The 20,235-nt window shown below is 40.2% G+C and overlaps 1 protein-coding gene across 1 annotated transcript in view; it reads left to right on the forward strand.

Annotated features, from left to right (window-relative positions):
- MBOAT1 (membrane bound O-acyltransferase domain containing 1) overlaps positions 1 to 20,235 on the forward strand; it is a 95,962-nt gene that overhangs the window by 52,475 nt on the left and 23,252 nt on the right. Inside the window, exons 4-5 of the mRNA XM_014867357.3 lie at positions 6,106 to 6,201; positions 18,358 to 18,413. Coding sequence (XP_014722843.2) covers positions 6,106 to 6,201; positions 18,358 to 18,413 — 152 coding nt within the window. The remainder of the gene's footprint in view (positions 1 to 6,105; positions 6,202 to 18,357; positions 18,414 to 20,235) is intronic.

A 20,235-nucleotide genomic window follows, 5' to 3' on the forward strand; every position in this document is an offset into this window, starting at 1 on the left:
TTCAACATCATTAACTATCAGGGAGATGCAAATCAAAACTACAGTGAGATATCGCCTCACTCTGGTCAGAATGGCTATAATCAACAAGACAGGAAACAACAATTGTTGGAGAGGATGTGGAGAGAAGGGAACCCTCATACACTGCTGGTGGGAGTGCAAACTGATGCAGCCACTATGGAAAGCAGTATGGAGTATCCTCAGAAAATTAAGAATAGATCTACCATATGATCCAGCTATCCCATTGCTGGGTATTTCTCCAAAGAACTTGAAAACGCAAAGGCATAAAGATACATGCACCCCTATGTTCACTGCAGCATTATTCACAACAGCCAAGACTTGGAAGCAACCTAGGTGCCCATCAAGGGACGAATGGATAAAGAAGATGTAGTATTTATACACAAAGGAATACTACTCAGCCATAAGAAATGAGGAAATCCAGCCATTTGTGACAACATGGATGGTCCTTGAGGGTATTATGCTAAGTGAAATAAGGCAGAGGGAGAAAGTCAAATACCATAAGTAGAAGATAAAAACAACGAAAAACAAACACATAGCAACAGAGATTGGGTTGGTGGTTACCATAGGGGAAGGGGGGACAGGGGAGGGCAAAAGGGGGATTAGGCTCACATGCAAGGTGATGGACAATAATTAGTTTTTGGGTGGTGAACGTGATGTAATCTACACAGAATTCGAAATATATTATGATGTACATCTGAAAAAGAAAATCTTCAATGGAAAAAAAAGGATGATCAACTTTTTTTGTAAAACATTCATCCATTTTGTGAAGTTAAGCTTAGTTAAAATTGGATAACATAACACGTAAATCCACTAACCAAGTAGACATAAATGTCAATAAGTAACAGTGAATTGAAAGCTAGAAGGAATAAGGGGTGCATTGTCATCCCCACTGGTTTGAAATCTCCACACTTCCCTAAGGATGCTTTACTGACGATATGCGACATGGGACCATATGACACACAGACCAAATGTGAGTGCCAGAGCAACCCATATATTAAGTATTACAAAGCTCAATATTTTAATATTGTAGATTAAAAACAAATAAAAGAAGTTCTAATATTTTCTTCACTATCCCATTGCAATGTGATGGCCAAGCCCTGCTTATGCACACACCCCTTTAGAGACTGCAATTCTAAAGCACAGGTCTGATCATATTCCTCTACTTCCTGAAAATTTGAGGAGCTCTCTACTGCTTTACCAAATTATTTTCATATTCAAGATAGTCCATGCTGTAATTCCAACCTATCTTTCCTAATTAGTTTTTATATATCTACCATTTGTTCTAATCACTTGGAAATACTTATATTTCTCAAATACATACCATACCCTCCCGTCAATGGCTTTCTGTTCAAGCTATATCCTCCATCTAAAATATAACTCCAATTCCCGTTCCCACCTGTCAAAATACCTCCCATTCTTCAAAGACCGTCTCAAATATTATCTCAATGGAATTCTTTTAGATTAGTTAAATAAATTAATTTCTAACATAAAAAACTGTATACTTTAAATATGTACAATAAATTTCTTACTATGATATTTTGATTTCAAAGTACAGAAGTAATTTAATTCTACTTTGAAGGCTACATGCTTGGATGGTCAGTTAAGATACCTGGGATGTTTGTTTTGCGTTGTCTCTGTTTCCCATGGTCTTGCTGAAACCTCAGTATTAATTCTGCCTTTCAGTAACACTGGAGTGTAAGCCTGGTGAAAACAAAGCCTTTTCTCTTTTGTTCACTGTTGCATCCTCAGAGCCTAGAACAATACCTGGCACAAGTAATGGCTCCATAAATATTGATGGAATGAATAATCAAATATCTTTGAAAAGACATTTACCGTTTTTCTACTTCTTTTCTGATAGCTTCTCTGAAAAAGCAGATGCCTTATTTCAGCTTCAGAAAGCTCTTTGATTAATAATAAGACTATTGGCACCATAGTTTTCCTTCTTAAAAGCATTGAAATTTAACTTTTCAGTGTATAATCTTGTAATGACTTAAAGTAAATTTCTGGTTTTCAAGGGAAAATATTTTTGCATGCTTTTACATTTTAGTAGTCATTCAACTTCGTATCCAAGTGAGCTGTGAAAATTTAGTTCTGATCATCTCTCTTCTAAGTGCCCTCCTTGAAGGGGATAGCGTCATTCCTTCAGAAGGGAAATAGGAAATCCATATTTCTAAATTGGCAAGAATGGATTTGGGAAATGCTTCATATTATGACAAAATGCCCTTTTTAGTGGGGAGCGAAAATGCGTGGCTTTTCCTAAACTCGATTTTGGAAACAATTAAGTGATGAATAAAAATGTTGTTGCATCTCTATAGCAAGCACATTTCCAACTACCTCACAAATCATAATTTGACAGCTCTACCCACACTGGTGATGCTCATGGGGTATAGTCTGATTTTCAGAGGGTCAAGAACTTGCATGCATACTTGTCCCATACCAGCCCAGGTTTGCTGTGTTCGTCTCTGGCCAGGAATGGAATTCTCCAGCTTTGGCAGAGCCGAGCAGTTTACAGACAGGCGATGACTATTTCACTGCAATAATATTGTGGTAGCAGAGGGCTGTGTCATAAGACCACAAAGAAAGGATGCCAGAGCAAGTTCTTCCCCTCCGTCTTTGCCTGTGCGTTTGCCAGAACCGCAGATGTGGGGACGGTTCACAGTTCCCGATGGATGGCAGTTGTTTCCTATTGATGCAGGGAAAAAGCATTAGACAGGAGTCAGGAAATCTGGTTCTTTCTAGCCGTGTGGGTTCAGACAAGTTACGCAGTTTCTCTGTACATCACATTTCCCACCAATAAAACATGGGGTTTGTGGAAGTTTGAACTTAAGTTCTCCTCAAGACCAGGATTTCATGATTCTTTGTGAATTGTTCTCTTTTTCCCTTTACTGAGCCAGTTATAAGAGTTGTGTCCACAGGAATAGCGGGGGGCAAGATTAGTATTTGTTGCCAGGTGGAACTAACCCTTTTCTGGACTGATTGTTGTTATTCAGGACTTGTCTAGAGAGTTCTTGGAGTACCACCTCTGTTTCCTTCCCAAGCCACTACGTTGGGCAGAAGTCAGAGGCATGAATTTATCCTATATGAACCAACTGGAGCAGAATATAGTTAGTATCTCCTAGGACAGAGGCCTTGTGTGAGAACTTGGTGATGCATTTATCAATTTTGGAGTACCTGCTTTATGCCAGTGCTAAGCCAGGCTCTTTTAAATATATTACGATTTCAGTTTTTTTTTTTTTAAGATTGGCACCTAAGCTAACACCTGTTGCCAATCTTTTTTTTTTCTTCTTCTTCTCCTCAAAGCCCCCCAGTACGTAGTTGTAGATTCTAGTTGTGAGCGCCTCTGGTTGTGGCATGTGGGATGCCGCTTAAGCATGGTGTGATGAGTGGTGCCACGTTCGCACCCAGGATCCAAACCGGCGAAACACCGGGCCGCCAAAGCGGAGCGCGCAAACTTAACCACTCAGCCACGGGGCTGGCCCCCATATTTCATTGTTTCTAACATGTAAACTTTTATTTACTATATCATTTAATAATCATTGAATATATTATATATAAATGTGTTAATATACATTTCATGTTATTATTGCAAATATATTCTTTCTAGGACAACTCTGAGATTTTTTTTTCCTGAGATGAGGAAATGAAAGCTCAGAGAGGTAAATAGATATACGGTTCGATGAATTTTCACAAAGCAAATACACCCATGTAACCACCACCCAGGTCAATTAGTAGAATATTACTGTCGCTCATGTCCCAATCTCTACGAAATTCCTCCTTCCTGAAATAGCCACTATCCTGACTTCTTACACCACAGATTAGTTTTGCCAATGCTGGGATTTGAACTCATGTTGGTCTGTCTCCAGAATACATGCTCCCTTTAGCACTCCTGGATTCTTTAGGTTTTTCAGGTTTGTCCAGGGCATGAATGCATTGCCCTGTTGTACTGGGATGCAGGACTTGCACCATCCTTGATAGGTGGGTCTTATTATAACAATTGAATTGACCTTGTTTTTCTCTCTGGGTGGGGGGCAGGGGAAGGTATGGGTATAGCTCCTTCCTGTGGAAGAGAAAGGGGAAGCCACAGGCATGCCTGCATTTGAAAGGGCCCTGGAAGAATCTCTTTTGAATTTGCTTTGTGCTTCTGCCTTGAGCTGCGTGAACTCACTGGAGTAACGGAACCGGTGCTGGAGGCAAAAAGGCCTAGGTCCATTCTACTTCTGCTTCAGCTCTTATGGGAGTTGTTTTTTCTTAGTCATTTGCTTTGTTCATCATCTTCTTGGTTTGGGAAGGGTTAAGGATGAACCCAAGGTAGGGAAAAATCTTTTTTGTGTAGTAAAGTCTTTGTTTGCAAATAATGGTAAGGAGAGGTAAAGTTATATAGCGCTTTAGAGTTTACAGAACTATAAACCATATTAATATAATATATTAATATTAATTACCTTAATATTAATATAATATAATTAATATAAATATTGCTATAGTTGAGAGTTTCCTTCCCATTCTTATCTGGCTCTCCCTTGCTACCAAATGAATTTTTATTATCCCTCCGTTACTGTTCCTTAGGTCGATCTAGTCTTCATGAATTATTTTAATGTGAATTTGTGAATTTCAGTATAATTTAATATCAGAATATGTATCTTCCCTGTTTTATGACCCATGTTTAAAAGTTATACCTTGAATTTATGTCTGTTTCTGATGAGCTCCTGAACCATTTAAAGTGTTTAATATACTCATTTCAGCTCCTTCCAACTAATAGTAAGTGAACCCCTCCTATGGTCAAAGGTTGGGATGCTCAAGGTCACAATGAGCTGGGGAAGCAGATACATATAATTTTAATACTATAAGTTAGCATGTAGCACTAGAGAAAAACAGGCAATGGAGCAATGAATTGTGCTGGGAGTGGGGGTGGGATGGATAGAGCAAGATCAAGCCAGGTGATTTTGGAGATAATTAGGCAGTTTCCAGATTGGATGGAGAAGGGAGTTGCAGGCAGAGAAAAGAGCGTGCAGAAAGAAAGCTGGCCTGAAAATGCAGGATGTAATTGTGGAAAGTGAGCAGTCCAGTGTAGTTTGAACATAAGGTGGACATGGAGCATGGCTGGTGATGAGTCCAGAAAGGAAAGGTAGAGCTGAGGGTGTGAAGTACCTAGAATGCTGTGTACTGGAATCCCACATCAAAATTCCTAGAGTGTGGGATCTGTTGGAGACTTTTAAGACAAGTTATATTTATTTGGTTGTTTGTTCATTCAACACACAGTAGGTGGCTCTGGTGAATGAAACATATGGCCATCCTTGCTTTCAGTCTCATAAGGGTGACAGTAGTTAATTGGATTACCACATATCTTTATAATTACAAATTGATGAATGTTCTGAATGGCGTGTGTGTGTGTGTATGTGTTTGTATTGCTGGTTTATACTATAGTGGTCAGAGCCAGACTCTGAAGGAAGCCAGGGAGGGACCATGAGCAGGTGGTAACTGCAGCCTCAGGCATGGACGGGGAGGGCTCTGAGCAGAGCACTGGGAATGCTAACACTAGGGAGTAGGTAGAGGAAGATAATCTGAGCAAGAACCGTAGAAGAATTACCCAGAGAGGTGGGAAGAAAACAAGAATGGAAGCCAAGAGAAGAAAGTGTGTCAGAAAAGGAGTGGTCGGCACATGGTGATGAGTTGTGTTTTACTAAAGATCATCGTGTAAGTGTGATGGTTTGTAAAGATCAGAATCTGAGCACAAGATCTTGCAGGTCAGTGGTTCTCAGCTCTGGCTGCACATTGGAATTACACCTGCCAGGTGCATCCTATACCCATTAAACCAGAATGTCTGGGGGTAGGGACCAGACATCTGTAGTTTGTAAAGATCCCCAGGTCATTCTAAGGTGCTGCCAAAGTTGAGAACCACTGCAGTGGATGGACCAGGTGAGAAAAGATGAAGGGTTCAGAGCAGTGGTGGGAGGTGAAGGGAGGGGAGGGACTGGGATGTGGACAGACCAGATAGGACTTTGCGACTAATTTCAAGTTGAGGGGTGAGGGGAAGGAAGAAGATTAAATTGTTATGCATAATAATCTGAGCCTCTGTGTTTTTGGTTTCAGATATTCCTTTTTTGTAGCAATGGGATACCTTACGATATGCCACATCAGCCGAATCTACATCTTCCACTATGGAATTCTCACTACAGATTTTTCTGGGTGAGTATCTTGACTTGGGGAGGGCAGTTTGACTGGTGACTTTAACTCAGTCCCTTGGGGTCTGTAAAGATCAAGCATGTGCAGAGGAATCATGGGTGGCTGTTAAATCAGTTGGTAAGACTGTGCTAATGAGGTTAAGGTTGGAGATTTGATTGCTCTGTTAGCTCTGCTGTGTTGTAAGGCAGGAGTTGCAAACTATGGCCCGTGGGCTGTCTGTCCTGACGCCTGTTTTTGTAGTTATATTAGAACACAACCAGGCACTTACTCATTTATGTTTTATCTCTGGATGCTTTTGTACTACAGTGGTAGGTTTGAGTAGTTGTGGCAGACATATGACCATATGACCCACAAAGTCTAAAATATTGACTATCTTGCTGTTTACAGAAAAAGTTTGCCAACACCTATTCTAAGACCCTTAACACAGTGTTGGTGTTTATCTCTTACTAGTTATTGATAGCTCCCATATTAGCTAATAAGCGGCTGCCACCCTGACCCCCTTGAGTGCTCCCTGGCTGCTCCCCCCAGACCCCCAGACTTCCAGCAACTAGAAGGGTAATGCCCAGCGCAGAAGGGGGCTCCATGCTAGTTGTAAAAATTTTCTGTCACCAGGCCTTTGCCTGGTGGGCCACCCATCTCCCGATTGGTCACCTGTTGAAGACTGGGGATGGATCAGTGAACATTTTATGCTCTGGTGATGTCTGTTCAGGAACAACTTTTTATGAATCCTGAGGAACGCATGCTAAAGCAGAGTGATTCCTCATAACACGTTGTATCTTATCCACGAGACCTTAGGAGTTTGGTTCTGTTCTTTGCAGGCAGTCTGAGGTCAGGGGGACCCTGAACTGTCTTTGAGAGAATGGCTTGCATTTTATTGGATAAAATACTGGAGAATAGGGAATGAAGTAAAGGGGTTACAATTCACAGCTCATCTCTGTGAACTTTGCAAGTTGTGCAACTAAACTGTCCCACCGTCAAGAGGCTCAGGAAGGCAACGTGTAGTTTTGGGAAGGAAAGACTGTTGCATTGAAATTTCCATGACTGTGGTTTGGTCTCAGCTGGCTTTTTGTGCCTCAGTCCCTGCTCTCAGGCCTCTGGGATTTCACCTGTTTCTCTTTCAGTTGTCTCCTCTCTGCATTCCTTTCCCCCCAGATTGTGGAGCATGGTTTTTCAATTTTTCCGAGACAAGTTCACAGACTTCTTTTATTTTTTAATGATGTGCATTACTAGCAAAATATGGACAATATGGGAGCAACAAAATTAACAGTACAGCCAGGAAGTTATAGTATTAAAAGTAATTTTTAAACATTGATCATAACTCTCCCTAGTATTTAATCAACAAACTTCATTTCTTTGGTTTCACCCCAGAACCATGCTCCTCATCCCCCATACTTAGAAGAGTTCCTGGCACTTAATAGGTGTTCAATAAACGAACGTATGAAACACCTAGTATTTGTCAGTCCTTTATTCAATGCTTCCAGGAACCTCAATTACACAGCCCCTCCAGCCATATTTGGTTGGGATATTGAACAAAAACTTTGACTTCAGCCCAAAGTAGATTATTACCTGTTTCTCAGTTGTATCATCCTTTTAGGCCACAAAGCGTATATTCATCCATTCGTTTCTGCAACAGTTTTTGAGTCTCCTGTATCCTGGGCACAGTGCCAGGTGCCAGAGACACTGTGCATTTGAGCAGCAGGAAGGGTATTCCAGGCACAGAGATGTCAGACAGGTGCCTGTGAAGGTCCCAGAAAGCCACCTCCCTTTCTGTTACCACTCACATCCCTGTGTCACCAGGTCCTATCAGGTCGGCAGCCTGGCTGTCACTGGACTCCATCCGTTGCTCTGCATGCCCACTGCCACCACCCTGGACCACCACATGTCTGCAACTTTCCTAGCTGGCCGTCCATCTTTCCACCCAGCCCCTTCTCCAGTCTCTGGTCTCTATAGCAACCAGAAGCAGGTTCTAAAATATCAAGCAGATGAGGAGCTGGCCCTGCCTCATCGCCTGCCATCTCCTGCTCCCGTTGTGCACTGCAGATGGCAGCAATGCCGAAAAGTTTATGGTGCCCATGCATGCTAGGTTATTTCATGTCTCTGTGCCTGTGCCTTGCTCATTCGCCTGATCAGAAGGCCCTGTACCATCCTTGTCTATATGGAAATCTCTTCCTTCATTTTCTAAAACTCAGCTCAAAGATCACCGCTTTACAAAGCTTTCTCTAATTGCCACCCCCTCCCTCCCCATCCCCTTCCTCCACATCAAATTAGTCACTGCATTTTGGACCTTGCACCTGGCTTTTAAGGGCTGGTGCTGGCCAGAGAGACCATGGTGCACAGAGTGTTTGTAGTGGGCAGGCAGGGGCACTTCTGCTTTCATCCTTTGATTTGTACGCTTATCCTATGACATACGTGTTTATTCCCAAACTTGTTCATTCTGGTTTGTACCTATATATAAGCTGATTATATATGAATGTGAAAGGAGATTGAGGAGAACCTAAATTTAGGTTGGGTCCTTTGGACAGCCACCAAAGCAAGTTTAGCATGTTAAAAGTGATAGCTGTTGAATTAAATGGGGGTGGGAATGCTGAAAGGATTTGCGGGAAGATTATAAAAATTAAGGATTCTGTACTCAGATTGTTTTGCAAGCATCTTTACTTGCTTTTACCTCCTTAGTCCATGGTAGAGGAAATAACTCTGAAGAGAGTGGATGGGGTTTGTGTAAGAGAGATGCCATCATTCAGCAGATCCACACTCCAAGGAAAGGCTTTAGTCCTACATCAAAAGTTTTGTTCATTCATTAGACACTGATTGAGAACCCTGTAAATTCCGGGCATGGTTATAAGAGACAGACATGGGCAAAGACTGCAGAATGAATGCATAGTTATCTATTTCAAGTTTGTATAAAAGGTTCAAATGTGAGCATATCATTGTATACTGGGTTGATTTGTGTTCCCCCAAATGCATGTCCACCTGGAATCTCAGAATATGCCCTTATTTGGAAATAGGATCTTTGCAGATGCAATTAGTTAAGATGAGGACATACTAGATTAAGGGGGACCCTAAATTCATTATGACTGGTGTCCTTATAAGGCCATGAGAGACACAGACATGCGCATAGAGACACAGGGAGAGAACAGCCCATGTGAAGATGGAGGCAGAGATAAGAGTGGTGCAACTACAAGCCAAGGAACTCCAAGAATTGCTGTCAGCCGCAGGAAGCTAGGAAGAAGCAGGGAACAGATTCTCCCTCTGAGCCTCTAGAAGGAAGCAATTCCGCCAACACCTTGATTTTGGACTCCTAGCCTCCAAAATTGTGAGACAGTGTTTCTGGTTTTAAGCCACCCAATTTGTGGTAATCCCTTACAATAACTCTAGGAAACGAATATGCAATTTTTTATGATTGCTTATGTTTGGTGAACTAACAACTGTTGCCTTCTCCTGATCGTGCAGGATGAGTGCCTCTACTGCCCGTGTTTCTCCCTGCTCTTGTCACACCTCCTCTGCTGTTGATTTTATTCATAAAACCATAAAGTCTTGAATGATTGTTACATCATTTTTAGTATAACCAGAATTGTAGGAAGTTAACAAAAGGAAAAAATAAAGGGCCTTTGCAGAAAACAGCAATGTGCTTGTGGAATATGGTGGATTTGGGTTTTGACAGCAAGGTAGGATGAAAATCAGTTCCTGTCAACTTTACTTTCAGCAATGTTATCACAATACATTTCCTCAAGGGATGGTTGTTCTCTGGCAGTTTTTGGATCTTCTTGTATTAAGAAATTCTGACATTACACACAAAACCACAGAATGTTTGAACTAGAAAGGACGCTGTTAATAGGGAAAGGATACAAAGAAAATATGTCTGCTACCTATAAATGGCATGTGATTTAGTTCTCTTAATTGCTCAGTGGAAATACTATCCAGTTCTTGGGGAGTGTGTGTTTTTTTTTTTTTTTTTAACTATAGAGCATTATTAAGCAGCACTATTTTTTCCCTAGCATCATAAGTGCACAGTGCCTTACTGACATAAATCCATCTTCTTGGATAATGTCAGTAAACATAAATGGAGAAGTACCTGCCAACCTGAAATTGACAAGATGTTTTAAATCACAAATTGTCAATTAGAGAGATTCTTTACCAATGTCTGTTCTCATTATGCTTGCAAGCAACTGCCAGTTATCCTTCAGAATGGAATTTAACATTACTATTTCTTTCAGATTAAAAATCTTATTTAGGATTTTGTTGAAGAATAAAGTTTTGAAGTTGAACCTGGCGTTTTAAAGCAGCCTGATGTGGTAGCTCTTCTCTTTTGACATGCGCCCACATCTAAGCGCAGAGCATCCCGTATTACCCCTTTAGAATAAGAGCACAGACAGGCGTTGAATGGGATTGGATTAGATTAGTGTTAGTGTCAAACAACATATATATGTTTTTAATTTTGGAGAACACACAAACTTGTACTTTAGATTATTCTGGGGTTTGAACTTTTATTTATTCTGAAAGTAATCAAGTTTCCATGAGCTGGATTGGTATTAATGGTGAGAATAACACACAAGATACACTTTTATTAGTGTAGCTAATACAGTTTATATCAATACATGTAGTAGCGAATGTCCTCTGTGATTTCTCTGTGAATGTGGGCTATTAAAAATACTGGAACATTTACTGTTCCCCTAGGGGAGGCTCAACAATGGCTTGTAATAAAGCTGGTACTTGATTCCTTTTAGGTTTGTGGCAGTGAACTAATTCTCTTTTGCTCACAGAAGAATGCAAATCGAGTTTTCTTCTGACAGAAACAGCAAGAAGCACCCTTATTTCCTTTTCGCAGGCCAGGCCAGATTCAGGCAGGTAATTACTCTCCCGTTATGTTTACAGTTTGAGGTGCCCATGTGTTTTTAACGTTATGAAATGAGAACTTTTATACACTGCTAGTGGGAGTAGAAATTGGTACAACTCTTCTAGAAGGCAATTTAGCCATAAATTTCAAGCAAGAATTTTTTAAAACTTCTTACCCTAGAATAGGATAAATTCCTAGGAATTGAATTACCTTGAGGAAACCTGATTTGTTCATAAGCTTGTTCAACTGTTGTCAATAATAGTGAAAAACTGGAAGCATCCTAAATGATCCCAAAGAGGTGAATGATTAAATGAAATTAAATGAAATATGCTTCCATTGAAAATGATGTCTTCAAGAAGTGTTTGATGACACTGGAAAATGCTTATAATGTAATGGAAAATCAAAACCACAGAACAAATATGTGTATTAAGATTCCATTTTTATGAATGTGCGCATGCATAGGAAAAAAGAGTGGAAGGAAATACTCAAAACGCTAAGACAGTGATTCTGTTGGGGGGGGTCTTTATTGGTGATTTTAATAATTATTTTATTCTGTCATATGATTATAATAATAAGGGGAAATTCTAAATGTTATTTAAATATATTTGCATTCGTATTACGGTGAACTGCAGCCTACGCAAGCAGAGCAGTAGCCGTTTGTGTTCCATGGTACTATGTTGGGGCATAATAGAAATATCACGTGCCCACAGCCCTTGCGAGTGGTGGAGATCATTTGTCCTTTTGTACCATAGGAAACATTTCCTTCTGTTGGTTTATGACATCCTGATCACTCCACTGACCAGCCCAGTATTCAAATCATTGGGTTCTATAATGTGGAATAAAGAAGAGATATTTGCAAAAAGATTTCAAGATTGCTTATGTCATATTTATCCTTCAGGCTGCTGCCAGCTTTTCAGTAATTAGCACAATCCCTTGGAATTTAATTGCGAGGAGATGAGTATAAGTTATACCAGGTCTATTTGGTGGGCTCCTGTTAAAATGGGGAACTGATTGTTGTTGAGTGTCAAAGTATAGAGATTAAATCTTTGAAAAGATTAATGGAAAGAGTAAAAACCCATTCTACTCTGACTGACCTCTGGATGGTTCTGAAAAGATACTGGTGAACTCTAAATTATGTCTAGGAGTTCCCACTGCTTTCAGTTGAAGCCTGATGGAACTGTGTTTTTTCTTTGCTATGACTCCTAGAGTCCCTTATTTTCTTCCCCCATGCTTGCATAGTTGGTAGGAGTTTGGAAACATGACACTAACATTGTAATATCATCATCCTGCTCTTCAGTTATCCAGGGAGCAGGGGGTCCCAGAGGGGCAGATGCAACGGGGAGATGAGGAAGTACTGCCTGAGCCTTCTCTGTCCCTCCGCTGCTGGGTCCAGGCTACGGGTTGCACAGTTCGCACTGTTATCTTGGTGCCCCTGGTTGTTGTGTGACATGGCAGGCCCGGCCTAGGTTGCAGCTGATTGGAAGTCTGTTATGATGGTATTCTCCCACCCTGCCAAACTTCTTGCTTGTCTGTCTCATTGCTTTCCTAGTCTGTATTACAAGTGGATTTTTATTATAAACAAAGAAGTAATAAAAATCTAAAGTAGAACTTTATGGATATAGAATTACCTGTTGAAGAGAGTAAGACCCTTGAATGTCAGATCTGGCTTGATGCTGGCCAGCCAGCTGCGTGATTGGTTGGCTCTTTTGACACCTTTAACTGATGACTGCGTCATCGCATTCTTCCATCCTAGCTTTACCAGGACAGAGAACTTAACCACCTTAGGTCCAAAGATTAAGGTAAAATTGGTAGGCTTTATTGGAATATTGCTCAAAACTGAGTTTCTTTTTAATGTTTTAGAGATAGGTTATTTTTTGTTGGGAATTGATATGAGAAGTGGAAATGGATGAATGGGCACCACTGCTGGTAAATTGCCCAGAGTCTGTATCAGAAGGCATTGAGTGTGTGTGTGTGTGTGTGTGTGTGTGTAGAGGGGAGTGGGGACTGGCATTGTTCTTTCTTTTTACTCTAAATACATCTCCATCTGCCTATTTTCCCGTATTTGTTTCTTCTTATATTTCTTTATCCCAATTAGATTAATAATCGTAGATTCAGGGAGGAAAAAAATGGTTTTCTTTGGCTTTTTTTTCCCAATCATGAAAAAAATTCATAGGATGATAGAGGAGTGGCTCTACCTCAACCAGGCTGGATGCACACCTTGATTTCATATTGGTCAGAAGGTTCCCATGGATTCAAGGGCAGGGCCTATGACTGACGAGTGTGTGCAAATCCAAGGACAGGGCACACTTCTCAGGGGCTGGAAAATCTGAGTACAGCTCAAGTTCTAAGGCCTCGTTGTCTTGAGGATGTTCTTTGGCTGCACCAGGGAGCCTTTTTGTGTCCTTCTTGTGCTTGGAGTATGTGCTTGTGTACGCTGGGTTTTGCATTTTTGCAAAAAGAAAGCGTGAGTTCCAATCACAAAACAGCAAACATGTCTTAGATTAAGTTATGTTTTGATTGAAATGCAGCATGGATGGTCTTTGAGTTTTATCTTAAGGCAGTAACTCTAGGGATTTGACTCTCAAATCTAAGGAACTTGTGCAATCTAAACTTGGCATCTGATCTACCCATAAGTTTAACTGGAAAAGTGTTCAGAGAGGAATTCCTCTGAGTAAGAACATACGGCGCACTTCCTTACACCCATAGAAAAGTTAGAAATTTTTTAACTCTATTTCCTTTTAGTGAACAGGTTCTATTTGTGGATTTTAGATCTAGTTTTTCACAAGTTATCGGAACACTGTGTTTTATAAACTCATGATCAGTTGTGTGAGTTGTTTCTTATTTAAGTTGCTAGAAGCTTCTTCGGATATTTAAAACAGAAGCAATATATTGTTGAAAGTATAGACTGGATGATGTATAACAATATTTGATCCATAGCTTCTTATTTTTATTCCCAAGAAAAGGGAACATTTTTTTCTAAAGAGTGACAACAATATGGTTTTTACATAGACCCAATGGTGCAGATTTCATATTGAATAATTATTTATTGACGTTGATCTAGAAATTTAATATTATGTATTGCCTTAGTCTGGGTTCTCTGAGGAGCAGAAACCAAGATGGGAACAGAAGTGTAAGAGATTTGTTGGGTGAAATGCCTGTGAGGGAAACCGGGGAGGCAACTGGATGAGGCTGGGAGGGCCATCGGATTGAAATGCACATCTGATCCCTGAGCAAAGAGAGAGGGAAGGAAGGAAGAGAGGTCTTGGACTGCAGTGCAAGTCTAAGAAAGTTTTGGCAGATTCAATGAGAAGTCCTTGAGCTAAAATTCCTGGGCCAGAGGAGCATTGTGCCTTGAGTGGAGGGGCCTGCCTGGGTACCCACCCTGCTGTGCTCATCATTGGCTAGGAGCAGCCTCAAGGGGACGTGGGCTCAGCATGAACAAGGTGGCAGTGGAATCAGAGGGTGCAGCTGGAGCCAGTCAGTTTTGCTTCCACAGCAGCCGATCTGAAAGGCTCATTTTCATGGCCACCGCATATGTGAATATTTGACTACCAAATGCTTTGCTGAAAGCATGTGCCTAATTAGGGAATACATTAAATCTAACCCCGATGAAGGAAGACAAATGCTGTATTTCTATAGAGACAGAAAGGTAGGCTAATTCCATGGCACATTTTCTTTACTGATATATATATCAATTTGTTAGGCCCTTTAAAAATGAAGTTCTGAATTAAATTGAATGTAGGAACTTACTTGGGCTTCAAATTGCATAGTCACCAGAGTGTGCCTCAGATTTTAAAAATTTTTTTACTGGGATTTGTGTAAGGAAGGCTGGAAGTTTAGGTCCTATTCCTTATTCCTAGGACTTTCAATCTTGCAGGGAAAAAAAGGACAAAAGCCTTTGGAAAGATAACTATTGTGCTTTGAAAGTCCTATTTGGAAACTATGTTGAACGTGATGATTAGAATGAGTCCTTTCAAGTAGAACAGCCCTCAGCATCTGTCATACGTTCTATGTCAGAGGTCTTATTGAATATCAAGAAGGGGAGCTGCAAAGTTATGTTATTCTCTAAGACCAGTTTGGCTTTGATGTAGCCCTCATCACTAAGATCCAAACCTCCGTGTTCTGAAAGAGCAGTTACTTTTTTCACTATAAAAGAGCATAGTCAAAATCATTGTTAGCTATGAGCATGTCTTGTTGCCCTAGAATGACTGCCAAGGTGGTTCCCTTGTTTGTCATCCCCACTTCTCACCAGTCCTGGCAGAGCATAGTTGCCCTTCCCTTCTGCAGTCAGACTCCTTTCCCCTTCTCTTAGCCTCACACACAACATTAGGAATCTTGTTTCAAATGTTAGCCATTGGGCTTTTGCAAGTAAAATATAAAGTTGGGCACAGGTGTTAAGATTTCAAAGGGCATTTGTTGGTACTTTTTAAAAGATGGCTGATCTTATTAGTTGATATTGATAGTTTAAAATATCACATGTGCTTTTTTTTTTTTTTTTTTGGTGAGGAAGATTGGCCCTGAGCTAACATCTGTTACCAATCTTCCTCTTTTTGCTGGAGGAAGATTATTGCTGAGCTAACATCTGTGCCAGTCTTCCTCTATTTTGTATGTAGGACGCTGCCACAGCATGGCTTGATGAGTGGTATATACGTCCATGCCCGGGGTCCAAACCCATGAACCCCGGATGGCTGAGGTGGAATGTGAGAACTTAACCACTGACCCCACATGCTTATTATTTTAAAGAGGTGGAAAATAGGAATTAGAATGAGAGGAATTAAAGAGGAAAATGGACTCAGAGAAGTGGCTGAGTGCAGTTGACACACATCAGACTTGGCCTAAAGATGATTTGTGTCTGATCCCATCCTCCCACACACCTGGGCCTGGCCTGAGCTCAGGGCACAGAGACTGTATGGAATCCCATGGTCATCCCAGGGATGCTGCCATAGGTCACTGATCTAAACCTTAGCTGTCTGTGTAAATGAGCCATCAGTCGATAGGGATCAGAGACAGGAAATTCAGTAAGAAGCCACAAGAATCAGAGATCAGTCTAGGCTAAGAAGGTTTGAAAGAAAGTATGGTAGTTAGAGCAATGGGATTTTATTTTCTTGTTAGGCAGGAATAGGGCTATTAAAGGTACTAAACTAGGGTAGATGATTGGAAAACAGGTACCATGTTTTTTATTGCAGCTTTATTGAGATATAATTCACTTGCCATACAAGTCATCCATTTAAAGTATACAATTCATTGGCTTTTAGCGTATTCACAGAGGGGAATTACAGAGGACAACCACCACCACAATTAATTTCACGATATTTTCATCATCCCCAAAAGAAACCAGTGTGCATTAGCCATCGCTTCTCATTTCCTCCCAATTCCCCAAGCCTTAGGCAGCCAGCAATCTACTTCATTTCTCTATAGATTTGCCTATTTTAGACATTTCATATAAATTGAATCATACAATATGTGGCCTTTTGTGTCTTGCTTCTTAGCATAACGTTTTTAAAAGCTCCATCTGTGTTATAGCATGTATTGTACTTCATTCTTTTTATTGCTGAATAGTATTCTCTTGTATGGACACACTACATTTTATTTATCCATTCATCAGTTGATGGATGTTTGGGTTGTTTTCTTATGGGTTATTATGAATACTGTTGCAGTGAACATGTATGTACCAGTTTTTGTGTAGACATATTTTTATTTCTCATGGGTATATACCTAGGAGTGGAATTGCTTTGTCATATGGTAACTCTGTGTTTAAACTGTTGAGAAACGGCAGACTATTTCTAAAGTGGCTTCACCACTTAATATTCCCACCAGCAATGTATGTATGTCCACCTCCTGGCCAACACTTACTATTCTTTGTCTTTTTGATCCTAGCCATCTTAGTTCTTGTGAAGTGGGATCTCATTGTGGTTTTGATTTGCATTTCTCTGATGGCTGATTACTGTTGAGCGTCTTTTCATGTGCTTATTTGTCATTTGTATATCTTTTTTAGAGAAATGTCCATTCAGATCTTTTGCCCATTTTTAAATTGGGTTGTCTTTATTATTGAGTTGTAAGAGTTCTTTATATATTCTAATACAAGTCCCTTATCAGACATATGATTTGCATATATTTTCACGCATTCTGTGAAGTATCTTTTCACTTTCTTGATGATGTGTGTCCTTTGAAGCACAAAAGTTTTGTTTTTTTTTTTTAAAGATTTTATTTTTCCTTTTTTCTCCCCAAAGACCCCTGGTACAAAGTTGCATATTTTTAGTTGTGAGTCCTTCTAGTTGTGGCATGTGGGATGACACCTCAGCATGGCTTGATGAGCAGTGCCATGTCCATGCCCAGGATCCGAACTGGTAAAACCCTGGGCCACCAAAGTGGAGCGTGCCAACTTAACCACTTGGCCACGGGGCCGGCCCCAAAAGTTTTAAGTTTTAATGATATCCATTTAATCTATTTTTTCCTTCTGTTACTTGTGCTTTTGGTGTTACATCTAAGAAACCACTGCCAAGTCTAAGGTCATGAAGATTTATGCCTGTGTTTTCTTCTAAGAGTTTTATAGTTTTAGCTTTTATATTAGGTCTTTGATCCATTTTGAATTACTTTTTGTGTTTCTTTTCATGTGGATATCTAGTTGTACCATAACCATTTGTCAAAAAGTCTCTTCTTGCCCCCACTGAATTATCTTGGCACCCTTGTTGTACATGGGTGCTACTTCTTAGGCAAGTTTTTATTTGATGGCTTTTTTTTTCAAATTAAGATTGGTGTTATGTTTTGGTCACTAAATGGTTTATTTACAGGCAGCTGCATTTTACAGATTTTTACACTTTACTATGTGTGCATGGAAGAATTGCCTTTAATAGGACAAAGCTTATTAGAGCATCTTAGGATCAAGAAGTATATACATCTATCCAGGTGGACCCCGGACACTGGATTAGGTATCTCCAAAACCAGTGCTTCTTACCCTTTGATATGCATTCAGATTCCCTAGAGATCTTTTTAAAATGCCGATTCTCATTTTCTGGGTTTGGAATGGAGGGTAAGATTCTGCATTTCCAACAGGCTCCAGGCGATGCTGATGATGCTGGTCCTGGAACTTGCTCTTTGAGCAACAGCGCAAGAGGGACATTCTAGTGTGATCTTGTGCAATGTTGTTATATTTACTTATTTAAAGTGATTTGAAAGGGAAATAAAAATTGTTTGTTTTGAATTCACTGTTTTTGTATTTTATTTAATAATCTTCAAGATGAAAAGCTACCATGCAGAGAAATAGAGTAAAACTTTCTTTCAGTGGCACTTTCATTAATCTTGACTATTTTCTATCTTCCTTTTAGGCCTCTGATGATTGTCACTCAGAAGATCATAGCCTTGGCATTCCAAGTTCACGATGGTGAGAAAAAGCACCCTCCTTTCAGTTCTAAAAGTGACCCTGACATTCAGAGCTCTTCCTTTATCCTATATCCACACTCCAAAGTTTAGACAAGTGCTGGCAGATCCTGCTATCTCCGGCCTCTTTAATCACAACCTTTTACCCTCCCAGCTATTATTTACCATTTCCTTGCTGAATCCCTCGTCTAAATTTGCAGAATTATTTGCTTTGAGAACAGTGGGTTTTTCTATTAACCTTTACAATGTTTTAAATTTAAGTTAATTTATGATACTCTCTGCCCTTCATTTCCAAATCTGTTAAGAAGACATGGCATCCTTTTTCTTTGGTTTAATCTCTGAGAAGCTCACGAAGTAATATAAAGAGTAAAAACAGCATTGGCTGGTTAACAATTTTTTAATGCTGGTTTTTTTCTTTTGCTTGGAAAATCATCTAAGGAGATTAGCCTGACTATAAAAAGCTGGGAGAAGGAAGAATCTTCTGTTTGTATAAAACTGAACGTTTTCTTCTCTCAGGCCCTTCCTGAAAATGGCCAGAACGTGTGATTTCCACTGTTAAAGCTGGGTTCCAGGAAAGGAGGATGGTACTTTCAGCCAGGCGGAAGATGGCAATATGGGTTTAAGAGGCGCCAGGTGCCATTAGTAAAAGTATCTTCTGCAGATTTTTACTGTTCTGGCAAACGCTTTCTGACTGTTGAAACTTCTTTAGGTGTTGACAGGTTGAGCAGATTGATAATCTCGGCTAGCTACCTTGTTTTTCCCTAACGCTTGAGAACTGCTTGAATTTCATTTTGACCCTGTGTATTCCTAGTTCATACTTGGTGATTTGGTCATTCTGTAGAGAACTGGGTAACACCAAGGATGGAGTCTTTCCGGGGTGGCCGAGAATCCTGGTTGGCCCAGAACTGAGAGGTTGCCCCAAACCTGAGACTTCCAGTGCCCAAATTGCTAAAGTCCCCGACAAACTAGGGTGAGTCGGTCACCCTCTTTGTACCTGAAAATCCTCTTGGTAGTGGTTTTAAACCAATAGCTAAAATCAGCGTAATTTCTGGGATTGCCAGAGATGTACTATTTGATCTCAGAAAAAAGTGAGTGTAATTTTTAGCACAGCTTCTTGGTTTTGTTTTGTTTTTTCATACATGGGCTTTTTGCCTAAATTTACTTTTTAAAGGATTCTCAGTTTACCCTGTTTTCTGGAACATCCCTTATGCGGCAAAATGTTTATTTGCTTTTTCCCTTTTTTCTTGTGTGTGGCAAGAGCAAGTAAATTCGAGAAACACTCCGCCTTCTCTTAGGCATGTTTTTGAGTAGCCTTTGTGATTGGCAAAAATAATAAGTCTTAGCTGAAATATACCGTTTTAAAGTCGACTTCTGTTGCTTATAAGATGACACTTAAATTTCTTTGACTATAAGTTAACATATAAATTTTGTAGGAAGCACAGATGTGATTCGGTTGGGAGTTTTTCTGGCATAGATGCGTTTTAAAAGAAAAATCTCCTGATTAATTTTTTTGTGTTTTTGCTGCATTCAGGGTTACATTTCCTGTTTTTTGGAAGAGGGAAGTCTCCTATTCTTTTCCCCATTACATTCCACACCCATGTTTTCAGCTTGTACCAGGTGTCTGCACCCAGCATAATCAGACCGGTATTTAAGGTGCTGCAGGCTGCAAAGGCAGGCTTCTCTCTCTCATGTAGCAACAGAAACAGATGCAGCGTGGTCAGGAGTGTAGGCGATGTGGAGGGTTCTCTGGGATCCGTGTCATACTGTGCAAATTAAATAGGAGCAACCCCTGAATTCTGCCCTTTTCATAAGAACCTATAGAGACT

Source organism: Equus asinus, chromosome 8 (genome assembly GCF_041296235.1).
Source record: "Equus asinus isolate D_3611 breed Donkey chromosome 8, EquAss-T2T_v2, whole genome shotgun sequence".
In the NCBI taxonomy this organism is placed as follows: domain Eukaryota; kingdom Metazoa; phylum Chordata; class Mammalia; order Perissodactyla; family Equidae; genus Equus; species Equus asinus.